Here is a 16,339-nt window from a genome sequence, read left to right as displayed (position 1 = left end):
TCCTTCCTCTCTCTCCTCCTCTCCTTCCTCTCTCCTCTCTCTCCTTCCTTTCTCTCCTTCCTCTCCTTCCTCTCCTTCCTCTCTCTCCTCTCTCCTCTCCTTCCCCTCTCTCTCCTTCCTCTCTCTCCTCCTCTCCTTCCTCTCTCCTCTCTCTCCTTCCTCTCTCTCCTTCCTCTCCTTCCTCTCTCTCCTCTCCTTCCTCTCTCTCCTCTCTCTCTCCTCTCCTTCCTCTCTCTCCTCCTCTTCCTCCTCTCTCTCCTCTCCTTCCTCTCTCCTCTCCTTCCTCTCTCTCCTCTCTCCTCTCCTTCCCCTCTCTCTCCTTCCTCTCTCTCCTCCTCTCCTTCCTCTCTCCTCTCTCTCCTTCCTCTCTCTCCTTCCTCTCCTTCCTCTCTCTCCTCTCCTTCCTCTCTCTCCTCTCTCTCTCCTCTCCTTCCTCTCTCTCCTCCTCTTCCTCCTCTCTCTCCTCTCCTGATCACTCATCACATTAATACAGTGATTCATTATAAAAGTGTGATTACAGCAGTTTGTATTGTAAAGCCCTGCTGATTGTTAACAGTGTGTTATTATAGTTATATATAATTCTGTGTGTTATTAGTGACAGCAGCGTAGTGAGCAGGATAGAAGCTGTTGCAGATGTTTGAACTGTGATTAAAGGCCGTAGTTTGATTTGGGACAGTTCATCACAGGATGAGTGTTTTGGGTTCTGCTGTCGCTCCTCCGGCTGTTTCTGAGCAGGAGGAACAATCAGCTCTGTGTGATGAACATATTATATAATATTTCCCTCCGAGGAACAAGTTGAGATTTTCCTCCTGTAACCACGGCAACCAGAAACAACCCCGACACACAGTCAGACGTCGTTATGCAACTTTAACACCACAAAACATCTGATTCTCTGTTTATTCACAGCAGACTCAGTTCATGCACATTAATACTGTCATTTTAATGAAAGAGTCTTTAGATGAACAGCTGATTATCGTATCTGATACTTTACTAATAAAGGTGGAGTTGAGTTTAAGCAACTAAAACTACTCAGTTGAAGCTTTATTACTTATTTTTTGCCACTTTTGGGACAATGCAACAAGCTGTAAACACAACCTCTGACCCATTAATAACATATAAAGTAGCTGTGGCTAATATGATAGAAAATATCGACCTAAACATTGTGAATAATGACTTTAGGTGTTCCTCAGGGATCTGTTCTGGGTCGTTTTATATTTTAAATGAACATGCTAATATGTAGGTTTCTCTAAAATGTCACGAAAATGATCTATATTAGCGTTTCCTGATCTGACACCTTACTAATAAAAGGTGGAGTTGAGTTAGAGCAACTAAAGCTACTCAGTTGAAGCTTTATTAATTATTTTTTGCCACTTTTGGGACAATGCAACAAGTTGTAAACACAACCTCTGACTCATTAATAGCGTATAAAGTAGCTGTGGTTAATATGATAGAAGATATCCACCCAAACATTGTGAATAATGACTTTAGGTGTTCCTCAGGGATCTGTTCTGGGTCCTTTTCTATTTTAAATGTAGCTGCTAATATGTAGTCTGCAGCTTTTTCTGATCTGACACATTTCTGGTAAAGGTGTGGTTGAGTTAGATGCAACTGAAACTTTACTTTGACAGATGCAATATGTCCCTCTCTACATTTAAGAGTACGGTTCAAACGATCCTTTGTGATAAAGCTTATAGTTCGGGCCGGTTCCAGCTCCTAGTTTATGCTGCTATAGGCTTAGACTGCCGGGGGACTCCCATGATGCACTGGGCTCCTCTCTCCTCCTCCCTCTCTCTCTCTATCCATCCATCTATCCTCTCTCCTCCTCCCTCTCTCTCTCTATCCATCCATCTATATCCATTAACATTCATGTTCTATTAATGCTTCAATAAGCTAAACTTCTTGCCCGGAGTTGTCTGTGCTTTTTGGTCTCACAGGTAATCTGGGCCTGGAGACGTCTGGATGACAGATTCCAGTCCTGAACCTTCAATGTGCTTCTCTCTCCTCTCCTTCCTCTCTCTCCTCTCTCCTTCCTCTCTCTCCTCTCCTTCCTCTCTCTCCTCTCCTTCCTCTCTCTCCTCTCCTTCCTCTCTCCTCTCCTTCCTCTCTCTCTCCTCTATCCTTCCTCTCTCTCCTCTCCTTCCTCTCTCTCTCCTCTGTCCTTCCTCTCTCTCCTCTTCCTCTCTCTCCTCTCCTTCCTCTCTCTCCTCTCCTCTCTCTCTCTCTCCTCTCTCTCCTCTCCTTCCTCTCTCTCTCCTCTATCCTTCCTCTCTCTCCTCTCCTTCCTCTCTCTCCTCTCTCTCCTCCCCTTCCTCTCTCTCCTCTCCTTCCCCTCTCTCCTCTCCTTCCTCTCTCTCCTCTCCTTCCCCTCTCTCCTCTCCTTCCTCTCTCTCCTCTCCGTCCTCTCTTAGTTTAATTTCTAGTGCTATTTGATAGTAGCACTAATGATGGACATTTTTGGACTTTTCTTTTTTTTTTTTTTTTTTTTTTTTTTACTATTTTTGGTGAATTTAAATCTAGAAAAGCTTAAAAACTACCAAACATATTGTTTCCAGCTTCTCTAATGTGAAGATTTGCTGCTTTTCTCTGTTTTATATCTTTATAAACTGAATATTTTTGGCTTTTGGATTGTTGCTAAAATGAAACAAGACATTTTCTATGCATTTTCTGTGATTTTCTGATAGTGAAAGTCCTGAACTAAGAACTTTAACATTTGACAAAGGGACAGAAAAGATAATTAGCTGACCCTTAATTTTATTTATAAAATTATAAAATTACCAGAGTAGAATATGTGGAATGTAAGACAGCAGTGACAAAATATATGATATATTTATTTATATAAGTTAGAACCAGATATTTAAGATATAATTTAAAAAATAAAGTATTAAAAGAAAGGGGAAAGGGAAAGGTTTGATCGGCCCTTTAACGCGTGACGTCAGCAGCGTGTTAAAGTTGAGCACAGAGAGTTTCACGCGGCAAGATGATTCCCTGCATTTAAAGTCAGACTGTCTGAACTGCTTTACTATCTGTGTAGGTTTATATGCTGCTGCAACAGACGAGTTCATGTGGTAGAAAAATAACCATAAAAATATAAGAACCGTTAATTGAAACTAAATTACATCATGATTAGTTGGGTTTTTTTTTTTTTACGAGCTGCTCACCTAGCTTGTTTTAGGCAACGTTAGCCATACTTTCGACCTAAACATTTTCTTAAAGACAAGAAATGTGTCTTTAATGTATTCGTACTGAATTTTCTGCGTGTTTAGAGGAAAGGTTTAGAGTCTAATTTGTGTCAATATAGAGAAAAAATATATAGTTTTCGTGTCTTTTGGAGCCACTGCGCATGCGTTCAGTAAAGTCCGTGCAGGGAATCCTCTTGAGCAGCAGCAGATCTTTGGCTGAGAGAAATGGCGTCTGATAATGGACTCGCCGCTCTGGTAGGAACACAAAAACAAACCAACTTCTACATGTTTATTGTGTTTTAGGCTTTTATTAGTGAGCCGACTCAACAGGAAGGTCTGTGACGAGTCTGAGAAATTAATAAAAAGTTAAATTTAACGGTTTAACGACGCAGGATAGTTAGCTGACTGGGCTAATGTTAGCTAGCTGACAGAAAACACGTGTAGAAGCAGAGCAGCAGATAAACACTGAAGCTTCACTGACAGCTGATATTATATCTAATAAATCTATATAACCACATATGTGACGGTGTCTCATGTCTTATTAGGAGAGTAGGACTGTTTTATATATTTATATAGTTATTTTAAATGTTTTATTTTATCTCTTGACTTAAAAACATTCATTCATTGCTGGAAAGTAACTAAGTACATTTACTAAAGTACTGGATTTAAGTACAGTTTGAGGTTCTTGTACTTTACTGTAGTACTGTTAGAGGTACTTGTACTTTACTGTAGTACAGTTAGAGGTACTAGTACTTTACTGTAGTACAGTTTGAGGTACTAGTACTTTACTGTAGTATAGTTAGAGGTACTTGTACTTTACTGTAGTACAGTTAGAGATACTAGTACTTTACTGTAGTACAGTTTGAGGTTCTTGTACTTTACTGTAGTACAGTTTGAGGTACTAGTACTTTACTGTAGTACAGTTAGAGGTACTTGTACTTTACTGTAGTACAGTTAGAGGTACTAGTACTTTACTGTAGTATAGTTTGAGGTACTTGTACTTTACTGTAGTACAGTTAGAGATACTAGTACTTTACTGTAGTACAGTTTGAGGTTCTTGTACTTTACTGTAGTACAGTTTGAGGTACTAGTACTTTACTGTAGTACAGTTAGAGGTACTTGTACTTTACTGTAGTACAGTTAGAGGTACTAGTACTTTACTGTAGTACAGTTTGAGGTACTAGTACTTTACTGTAGTATAGTTAGAGGTACTTGTACTTTACTGTAGTACAGTTAGAGATACTAGTACTTTACTGTAGTACAGTTTGAGGTTCTTGTACTTTACTGTAGTACAGTTTGAGGTACTAGTACTTTACTGTAGTACAGTTTGAGGTACTTTCTACTCCACTACATTTATTTAACAGCTTTAGTTACTTTTCAGATGCAGATTTGACACAATGGAAAATATAACAAGCTTTTAAAATACAACACATTGTTAAAGATGAAACCAGTCAGCAGTGTGTAGTCGGCTCACATTTCAGATGTCTATGAGTTGTTAACAGCTCATAATACTGCAGTACTTTTACTGTAATACTGCATACTACATCACTATAATACTGCAGTACTTTTACTGTAATACTGCATACTACATCACTATAATACTGCAGTACTTTTACTGTAATACTGCATACTACATCACTATAATACTGCAGTACTTTTACTGTAATACTGCATACTACATCACTATAATACTGCAGTACTTTTACTGTAATACTGCATACTACATCACTATAATACTGCAGTACTTTTACTGTAATACTGCATACTACATCACTCATAATACTGCAGTAACTGTATATAAAGTAGTTGTGTGTGTGTGTTGTGTGTATTAAAGTGTGTATTTGTGTTGTTTCAGGGAGTGGAGGGAGCGTCAGCAGCAGCTCACGCTCTTTCTCTTCCAGCAGACCAGTACGACAATGATGTAAGTAGACATTTAAACATTTCAACTGTTGTTTTATTTGATTTGTCGTGTTTTCATCATTATTGTTGCAAAATTAGAAATGTACAGGAGTTCACAAGCAAGTAGTCGTTTAGTTTTACTCATGTTTAAACCGTACATGTTAAAATGTGCTGCTTCAGCTTCTCAGTCTTTCTCTGTTAAACAGGGAACTGAATATTTTGGGAGATGCTGTCGTTACTGTTTTCTTACCTTTTATAGACAAAGTGATGACTTGATGAATTGATAAATAATTGGCAGATAAAGTTATTTATTTAATAATTATACTTGTAACACAGTGAACAGTTTTTATTGATTATTAGTAAAATGTTGTAAATGTGTTTTAAACCTGTGACGTGTTTGTTTCAGCCGCGGGTGGAGATGATGTGGGCGATGAAGGCGTACAACCACGCTGAGGTTTACTTCAATGTAAGAGCCTCCATCACCTCACACACACACACGCACACACACACACACACACACACACACTCTCTCTCTCACACAAACACACTCACACACACACACACACACACACACACACACACACACACTCTCACACAAACACACTCACACACACACACAAAAAACAAAGTTTAAAATCGAGTTGCTTAATTTCAAATTAGAGATAAAAACTGACTTTTATTTTGAAGCAAATTCTCTTTGAAAAAGTCAAAATTCAAGAAAACCAAAAACAGAGTTTAGTCTCTAAACATTAAGAAGAAAAAATGTATATAAAATCACAGAATCTATTAATTTTAATGAGCCAGAAAAGTTTTATTACTCTTTTTTCAGTATTTTTTCTTATTTATCTTGTTTAAAAACAATTTATTTACTTGTTCACTCAACCTCTATTAATCCCTTTAATTTGTTGCCATAAATTTAAATTAAAGGCAAATTGATCAGATTTGATGAGTTTAAAAGTCGTTTTTCCAACTTTATTGATTGAAGCAGCTGGACGTTAGTTTTTATCTGAGCTGCTGCAGAGTGACATCTAGTGGCTGAACGTCGTAGCTGCGGCTCTAATCTCAACTCATGTTAACTGAAACTGATTCATTTGTATTCATATTAACGTTCTGAATATGATTTAAAATATGAATAAACTCTCTTCTTTCTTTCTTTCTGTCTTCAGCTCATTTCATCCGTGGATCCGGCGTTTCTGAAGCTGACGAAGCTGGACGATAAAATCTACACGTGCTTCAGAGAAACGTTCAAAGATCTCGACCTCAAGCTGCTGAAAACTGACGACCTAAAATCTGACGAAGCCAAAGAGGCGAGTGACACTTTTAAATTTACACTGCATCGCATTTATCTGACAGATTTATATTCAAAACACAGCATCAAAAATGTCTCCAGCAGGATCATAACACAACCTGTATCTATAGCAACCATTGAACAACCTGTATCTATAGCAACCATAACACAACCTGTATCTATAGCAACCATAGCACAACCTGTATCTATAGCAACCATAGAACAACCTGTATCTATAGCAACCATAACACAACCTGTATCTATAGCAACCATAGCACAACCTGTATCTATAGCAACCATAGAACAACCTGTATCTATAGCAACCATAGCACAACCTGTATCTATAGCAACCATAGCACAACCTGTATCTATAGCAACCATAGCACAACCCGTATCTATAGCAACCATAACACAACCCGTATCTATGGCAACCATAACACAACCTGTATCTATAGCAATCATAGCACAACCTGTATCTATAGCAACCATAGCACAACCTGTATCTTTAGCAACCATAGCGCAACCTGTATCTATAGCAACCATAACACAACCTGTATCTATAGCAACCATAACACGACCTGTATCTATAGCAACCATAACACGACCTGTATCTATAGCAACCATAACACAACCTGTATCCATAGCAACCATAGCACAACCTGTATCTTTAGCAAGCGTAGCACAACCTGTATCTTTAGCAACAATAGCACAACCTGTATCCATAGCAACCATAGCACAACCTGTATCTATAGCAACCATAGAGCAACCTGTATCTATAGCAACCATAGAACAATCTGATGGTCTGTCTGTACATTACATTCCTCATAGTGATAAACATTGACCTAAAAGTTAAATGTGTTCAATAGATTTAGTTTTTGACTCAAAGTGATCTCTACCAAACGGTTGAGCAGAACTATAAAAGGTTAAAAAACGACTCTTTGGACTCGCGGTCCGTCGGATACCTGAACCTCTGCAGGACTCTGAGCTGAGATGTTTCCGGTGAATCGGCTCCAAAGTGCTTTTTATCAGCTGTGTAAACTTTCTTCTCTTTCAGTTTCACATATTTCACATGTTTACGGTCAGTTCTTTAACTCTGACTGTGCTTCTCTCTTCAGACGTGGCGTCCGTTCTGTAACCAGTTCGAAGGACTCATCGAAGATTTCAACTACGGCACTCTGCTGCGTCTGGACTGTGAGAAGGATTACACCGAGGAGAACACCATCTTTGGTGAGTGAAGATAGACCTGGCACCTGGATAACTACTTCTGTTGGATGTAGAGCTCGGCAATTAATGGAAAAATAATGGAAACCAACATTTAGAGATTCTAATTGACTTAATCTTGCTCATGTTAAATAATCGTGGTGTTCACTGTTGCCATGACAACAAAGGTTGCATATCTTTAAGGAATTTAAAACTTGTCTCCAGTGATGATTTGAACCCATACCATGATCTTTACATAGTTCTAATCAAGTAAACTAGACATTAACCACAGTGTCACACCTTAAAACATCTTTATCTTCACTCCCTAAAGATACTCATGTGTAGGCATGGGCCGGTTACCGGTTTCAAGGTTTACCACGGTATGAAAAAGTCACGGTTTCAAAACCACTAAAATGTTCCGTCATATCGTTCCTGTGGTATGATACAGTCTGTGGTATGACACAGTCTGTGGTATGATACAGTCTGTGGGTATGATACAGTCTGTGGTATGATACAGTCTGTGGGTATGATACAGTCTGTGGGTATGATACAGTCTGTGGTATGATACAGTCTGTGGGTATGATACAGTCTGTGGGTATGATGCAGTCTGTGGTATGATGCAGTCTGTGGTATGATACAGTCTGTGGGTATGATACAGTCTGTGGTATGATGCAGTCTGTGGTATGATACAGTCTGTGGGTATGATACAGTCTGTGGTATGATACAGTCTGTGGGTATGATACAGTCTGTGGGTATGATACAGTCTGTGGTATGATACAGTCTGGGGTATGATGCAGTCTGTGGGTATGATACAGTCTGTGGTATGATACAGTCTGTGGTATGATACAGTCTGTGGGTATGATACAGTCTGTGGGTATGATACAGTCTGTGGGTATGAGCGGGTTTTTTAATGTGACGTCTGGTCAGAGAGAAAGTGGAGATCGCTCAGGTCTTGTGCAGCTGCAGCGTGAAGTCCAACCCCTCCCGTACTCCGGTTGCTGTTACAAGCAGGTAGCTCTGCAGGCTGTATGATGGCTGAAGGAGGCGAGCCTCCCGGACTTTCCCCCCCATTTAAAAGCGCCAAATCGGCTGTATTTATACTTCGGCTACTGTAAAAAGACAGACGGCTGCGGCTCGGAGGAAGAAGGTCCCGGACAGTAGCAGCGCGAGGAGGAAATACATCCAATATGATCGAGACTCCAAAAACTGTTTTCAGTTTTAAGCTCCTGCCTGCATTTATTTATATTTATCTTAGATGTGTTTTTACTTTTTTCAATTATTTATGTTCTGAACTTGAGCCACAGGTTCAGTGATTGCATTTATTTGCATTTTGTGGTTTTTTCACTAAAAATAATTCATTTATGTCGTGACTTGAGTTAAAGGGTTAGCCTCAGTTAAAGGACTGCACTTATTTTTTTTTATTATTTATTTTAAATACATATTTCCTAAAAATAAAAGACCGTTCAAGGGGGGAAAAAAATCTTTTTTTTTGGTTTTAAATACAGACATTTCAAAATATCACATTTTAGAGCTGTAATCATAATACCGTGAAACCGCGATATTTTTATCTAAGGTTATCATACCATCAGAATCTCATACCGGCCCATGCCTACTCATGTGTGAGGGCAGCAGTGGAAAGTACTAGACTAAAGAAACTGTGAAAATACATCATTGTTCATCAAGGGAGGAGATAATCCTTCATTAATCGTAATCAAGGTTAAAAATTCAATTAATCCTGATTTTGATTTTTGCCATAATCTTCCAGCTCTAGTTAGACGGCATACAGTCTCAGAAATAATCACCATAAACTGTATTATTGTCGTTTGAAGATCATTTCATACCACAGGGGGCGGACTCTGAGTAGTTTAGCTTTAATTGTTCTGGAGTCTCCTCTCGTCACAGTGAGGAACGGAGGAATAGCCTCTTAGCTGCTAGTAGGCATGGGCCGGTATGAGATTCTGGCGGTATGATAACCATAAGCAAAAATATCATGGTTTCATGGATTCATGATATGGTGGTATTGTGATTACAGCTCTAAAATGTTCCTAAAAGGAAGAAAAATAAAGACAGACGTGTTAATTTAACCCTCGTGTCGTCCTCTCGGGTCAATTTCACCCCATCTCTCTTTTGACTGTTCCTTCTTTCCTACCTTCCTCCCTCTTTCTTTAATTTTTCCTTCCTTCTTCCCCTCCTCCCCTCTTTCTTTGCTCCCTCCTCCTTCCATCCTTCCTCCTTTCCTTCCTCCCTCCCCCCTCCGTCATACTTAACAGAGAAGACTCATCTGTTGTTGTTCTTCTTCTTCTTTTCAGCCACCAGAGCTCAATTCTTTGCTATCGAGATCGCCCGAAACAGAGAAGGCTACAACAACGTCGTCTACAACACGTCCAAAGCTGCAAAGAGTTAACCTGAAAATCATTTATAAAATCACCTGAAGAGTCTCCGCCAGGAAAAACCAGGAACTGTCCGTCTCCTCCTGAAGATGAACCTCGTTGTTTGAATTAAAGTCTTCATCATCGTCACCATCATCATCGTCACCGAGGTTTCTGGTCACCTGATGAGCAGCGGCGTTAAACTGTGTTTGGACTCTTCAGCCTCACTAATGCATTTTGTATTTACTGTAAAGTTTGAATGTGCCAATCATACGTTAGTTTATTTTCTATTAACGCTAAAAAGTTGCGTTTGTTTATTTGCCTGAAAACGAAGAAAAATAAAGTCAGCTGCATTTTACTGACTGAGAGTTTATATGAATCATCCATCCATCCATCCATCTATCTATCCATCCATCCATCCATCCATCCATCTATCTATATATCTATTATCTATCTATCCATCTATCCATCCATCCATCCATTTTAGTCTTAGTTTTAGTTAACTATGATAACCCTGGTGAGGGTTGGGACCAGGGTTATTATAGTTAACGAAAACTAAAACTAGCAATGAAAAAATAATTGAGTTAACTGAAATTAAAATAAAAACTACAATGAACAATGTAAAACTAAACTGAATTGCAGATAAATTCAGCTTAGTTTTCTCCCTCGGTTACTTCCTGTCCTGCAGCAGCCCCTATGCTGCTACCCTTGAACCCTCCAGCCGGTTAAAGAATGAAATTAAAAAGGACTTGATGATAAACCATCAGCTTCTACAAGTCAAGGCTTTCTCTTAATACTTGAAAGACTAAAAAACTAAAAAGAAAACTAAACTAAAACTACTAAATCACTTGTTGAACTCACTAAAACTAAACTGAAATAAAAAAGCAAACTGAAAAACTAAATAAAAATAAAAAGTAAAGCAAATTTCAAAACTATAATAACTTGGAACGTAGACTGACTGCTTCACCTTCAGGCTCAGCTCTTTCTTCCCCAGGACGGTCTGGTGATGCTGCACCCATCCATCTTACCCTCACTGTGAAGAAGATACTTAAACTCCTCCACTTGGGCCTTTTTAGTCAAGTTTGTTTATTCAGTGTTTTTGTGCATTCAGTTCTTCTGCCTCTTTACTTTATCAGTTAATCTCATTAGATTACAAAAAGTAGGTCCAGTCTTCACAGTGATGGTATGATATACCTACATTTTTATTATCATTATTATTATTTACTATTAAGGTGAAGATTGGCGCCACCTGCTGTTTATATTCACACAGCAGCAGCAGATGGAAACAAGCATTCACAACATTTTTTTTTTTTTCAGGACATTTGGTTAAAACGTTTACAGCATTTAGATGGAAACTTGAAGTTTGCTTTGCAGAAGATGGAATTAGAGAAATCTAATCACACACATTTTACCTCTGTGTGTGACAGAATCTACAAACATCAGCTCGACCGTGACAGTGAACTCTATTTAGTCATTAAATTCTTTCTCTTTCTTACATAATTAGCTTCAATGATTACTTCATCCAGACCGTCATCCTGTCTCTAGACTCAGTTAGCACTTCCTTATTAGATATGATCAATCTGTCTTGTAATGTGCTTCTCTTTCCTCTCCTTTCTCTCTCTCCTCTTTACCCCCCCCACCTCCTCCAAAAAAAAAAACAATTGACTGATTGAGTCTGGGTCTGGGTCTGGGTCTGGGCAACGTTCATCATCCTTTGTACCTAGACCTGAACAGTCGTCCACATCCTTTACAAAGCTCCTGAATATATTTGCTATTTTTTCATCCTCAACACACAGTGCCCCCCCTGGCCTCTTATACTGTGACTCTGATCTGTTCATATCAGCAATACAGGTCCAGGGTTTATTCTCAGTTACACACCACTTTGAATGATCAGCTGTAGCTCTCCATTCTACCCACTTTGAATCAGGTTGTTGTTGCACCAACCTCCACATGACTCCCTGAAACACAGCAGCACATCAGCTCTCATCAACACATTTAGAGTCTCTGCAGCTGAAAGACTGAAGCTTTTTACAACATGAACATATCACAGGAACAAGCCTGCAGTATGACAACTCAATACTGATCAACACATTTACTCACTGCTCATTGTTTCTACTGAAATCTCAATCTTTATCAGTATTACTGGTTAAAAGAGCAAAATCATGTTACATCACTTTACACCAACGACAGAAATGAGAAATACTCAAGTTAAGTACAAGAACCTCAACAGGAACCGTAAAAACTGGCTCTGTTATCTATTCAGGTGTTTAACTTCATGTTAAAGAAAGATGTCACTTAAAGGAAAAGTTCACAATTATTCAAATCTGTCTTAAACCAGCAGTCAGGTTTTCCTCTCTGTAATCATTCCTCCTGTTCATGCTGACTATTAAAAGATCTCCTTCAAATGTGCTTTCAGTGTTCAGTGATGGAGGACTGTATCCACAGTGTGTCCACACAGTCATTTAAAGTATCTGATCAGCTTCTATTGAGCTTCATCAGTGTGAGTTATTATATCAGTGATATCTGACACATTTACAGTCTTTTTAGTATCATATCTCCTCTTAGTGTTTCCCTGTTGAGCTGTGGTGGAAGTATAGTAACAAAAAGACTTTGGTACTAAAAACACTGTAACGTTGAAACATAGAAGATGAAGATTTGACTCATTTGGACGCTGAAGCTTAAATTAGTTTAAAGTGTAATATATCTTATATCTTTAGATTCTGGTGTAACATCTGAAATATGAAATAGTATAAATATTATTTCTGCTCTCTTCTGTCCAGTCGTAGCAGGAATAGTTTTAAATGTTTTCTGTGAACTGAATATCAACCTTCAGTCAGGAGGAAGAAGAGTTCAACAAGCTAAACCAAAAAACAAAAAACATGTCACCTGTTTTCAGCCTCAGTTTCAGTCAGGAATGATGCTTCGTCCTCTTCAAACTTTTCTCTGTTGTTCCAGACTGTCTCTCACTGCTTCACCTGAGCTCATCTCATGGTTTTATACCTGTATCCCTCTGCACCTCCTCCAAAATGACCAATTGACCTCCATGTTTTCTGCTGAAAACGGACTATGTGACACACCCAGTGTCACTATTGTGACATACAGCCAACTGTGTGTTCTCAACTACAGATTAGCGCAATATCTCTTATGAATGATTATTTTATTTTATCAACTCTTTTCCTGTGCATGTTTGCTCATAATGTGTCAGAGGCATTTACAAAAAGTTCACTCAATCATATGTGACTTTGTGTGAGTAGTACTATTACTTAGTATTTGTAAGTCATAGTAGTTAATATAGCAATATGAACAAAGACAAGAATAGATATATCATGTGTTTTGATACAGGGTTATTATAGTTAACTAAAACTAGCTGTGAAAAAAATATTTGTTTAACTGAAATTTAAAAAAGAGTTTAAAAAAGAAGAAAACTAAATAAAAACTACAAGGAACAATCCAAAACTAACTGAAACTAAACAGCAGATACAATCATCTTAGTTTTTGTTCTTTTCTTTTCATTTTCTAAATGTTTTACTGTATTCTGTTCAGTTTGACTTCTTGTAATAACCGGCTAGTACCAGTAGGTGGCAGCAGAGCGGCTGCTGCATAATGCACAAGAGGAAAATGCTTAACGTGCAATTTATGATTTTCTGGAAAGAAGAAGAAAACGTCACAGACCGGTATGGGTATGGGTATGACTACAAGCTGTAATAGATAAAAGTAAAAGTGTGGTGATGAAGAGTGATGGGAACATTTGTGGGATACAGCAGGGACGGACTGGGAATAAAAAACAGCCCTGGACTTTCTCCCTAACAGGCCCTCCACCCAGCCGCGTACTAACAGTCACTAACAGGGTTGTCCTGATATCTCCTCACAATATTATACCAAATATTATTTATTTATATGATTAACTACTGTCAATTTATTCCTTATAATACTGAAGCTGTATACAAACAAACCCCAGGATGGTAGTGTATGTGAGGCTCAGTGTCTTTATATTGTTTTGGAGCCATCTGGTGGATTAATAGCGGAACTGCATCTAGGATTCCTCAGCAAAGGAAACTACTCCCAAACTGGAGGTGGGTACATGGGACCAATGTTTCTATGTTTAATGTTTTTAAATGGCTTTTGAAGCTGTGAGTAGCATGCATTTTCACTGTAAGCATTACTAGCATGTAACCGGAAAGTTACAGACATTTATGTGCAGAAATAGTAACTTTATCCACGAGTGATAGTTTTGTTTACATGTGTGGCTAATGCTAGTTAGCTAGCCGTGCACTTGCTCCGGTCATAATGTTTTCTACATTACGACCGGAGCATTTATTATAAACGTAAAAGAAAATAGCTCTCATTGTGTAGGTGCTGCTGCTGTTACTGTTACTGTTACTGCTGCTGCTGTTACTGCTGCTGCTGCTGTTACTGCTGTTACTGTTACTGCTGTTGCTGTTACTGCTGCTGTTGCTGTTACTGTTACTGCTGTTACTGTTACTGCTACTGCTGTTACTGCTACTGCTGTTACTGCTGCTGTTACTGTTACTGCTGCTGCTGCTGTTACTGCTGCTGCTGCTGTTACTGTTACTGCTGTTACTGTTACTGCTGCTGTTACTGTTACTGCTGCTGTTACTGTTACTGTTACTGCTGCTGTTACTGCTGCTGCTGACATGAGCTTTTTACATTTTAATGCATCAGTCTCGAGACTTGGTTTTCTTTTCTTTTAACTTTCCCCATCCACCTTTCTCTTTACGTTTTTCTGCTTGCCATTATTACCGCAGCTAATGATTCACTCTTCATTGTTGTTAGTTTTTCTTTCACTTGGTAAACAAATTATTGTATTAGTGCCCCCTGCTGTTGGCTATTAGTGTTGCTTTATCTGACTTTTTGGTTGATGAACCAGGCAGGCCGACAGATTGCCAGTCCGCCCTGGAAACAAGACAAATAAACATTTCATCAACACAGACTATATACAGTTAGATATTATTTAACTGATTTTGAGGGGGAGGGGTGTAACACAGTGTTTTATATAAAATAATATGAATAAAGCTGGAGGGAATGTTGCTTTTTGAATGAAATGAAATATAAGATTGAGCCATGTAGTTTGTGCACTGTCCTGAACTTTAACATGAGACACAAACAGCTTCAAGGATAGTTTGTAGATTTGTGTGAGGAAGGAAACTAAAGGTGAATGTAGACTTGGATTAAAATATGTTACTAGTGGTGTTTCAGTTATAGTTGAATACTCTGTTAAGTACACATGGAGCACTGCTGAATTCTGAAAGATTAAAGACATTTGAATGTATCATGACAGACTTGTAGTGGAATGTGTTTACTGTTACTGCTGCTGTTACTGTTACTGCTGCTGCTGCTGTTACTGTTACTGCTGCTGTTACTGTTACTGCTGCTGCTGCTGTTACTGTTACTGCTGTTACTGTTGTTGCTGTTACTGCTGTTGCTGCTGTTGCTGTTACTGCTGTTACTGTTACTGCTGCTGCTGCTGTTACTGCTGCTGCTGCTGTTACTGTTACTGCTGCTGCTGCTGTTACTGTTACTGCTGTTACTGCTGTTACTGTTACTGCTGCTGCTGCTGTTACTGTTACTGCTGTTACTGTTGTTGCTGTTACTGCTGTTGCTGCTGTTACTGTTACTGCTGTTACTGTTACTGCTGCTGTTACTGTTACTGCTGCTGCTGCTGTTACTGTTACTGCTGCTGTTACTGTTACTGCTGCTGCTGCTGTTACTGTTACTGCTGTTACTGCTGTTACTGTTACTGCTGCTGCTGCTGTTACTGTTACTGCTGTTACTGTTGTTGCTGTTACTGCTGTTGCTGCTGTTACTGTTACTGCTGTTACTGTTGTTGCTGTTACTGCTGTTGCTGCTGTTGCTGTTACTGTTGTTACTGTTACTGCTGCTGCTGGCATGAGCTTTTTACATTTTGATGCTTTGTCTCGAGACTTTTTCTTTCTTTAACTTTTGAGTTAAGTTTGTTTATTGAGTGCTTTTGATCAATCAGTTCTTCTGCCTTTTTACTTTATCAGTTAGTCACATAAGATCACAAAAAGTAGGTCCAGCCTTACAGTGATGATATGATATTGATCTCTTTTAATGAACTGGAAACCTAATTGGAAATCTGAATCAAGTTGTATTAAGGTGAAGATTGGCTCCACCTGCTGTTTATATTCACACAGAAGGAAACGAGCATTCACAACATTTTCTTTTTTTCAGGGTATTTCGTTAAAATGTTTATTACATTTAGGTTAAAAACACTTCTCTTCTACTGAGCTTATGATTGAGCTCTTGTAAAGCACTTTACATTTCAATCTTTCATTTGCACTCTATGTCCTTTTTAATGATTTTAAAACAAATCATTATTTTATGCTGCAATCTTATATTTAATGCTCTATTATAGCATTTTA

At 38.6% G+C, this 16,339-nt stretch overlaps 1 protein-coding gene across 1 annotated transcript; it reads left to right on the top strand.

Moving 5' to 3' along the window:
• Positions 1–3,391: 3,391 nt before the first annotated feature.
• On the top strand, positions 3,392–10,287 carry pbdc1 (polysaccharide biosynthesis domain containing 1). Its single transcript, XM_053339882.1, has 6 exons — positions 3,392–3,434; positions 5,035–5,100; positions 5,485–5,544; positions 6,245–6,385; positions 7,482–7,593; positions 9,876–10,287. Exons 1-6 carry the CDS (start codon positions 3,405–3,407, stop codon positions 9,968–9,970), a joined length of 504 nt encoding a protein of 167 aa, XP_053195857.1. The 5' UTR covers positions 3,392–3,404; the 3' UTR covers positions 9,971–10,287.
• The last annotated feature ends 6,052 nt before the right edge of the window (positions 10,288–16,339 follow it).

Source organism: Scomber japonicus, chromosome 19 (genome assembly GCF_027409825.1).
Source record: "Scomber japonicus isolate fScoJap1 chromosome 19, fScoJap1.pri, whole genome shotgun sequence".
Classification (NCBI taxonomy): Eukaryota; Metazoa; Chordata; class Actinopteri; order Scombriformes; family Scombridae; genus Scomber; species Scomber japonicus.
This window is presented reverse-complemented; position numbering and strand designations above follow the sequence as displayed.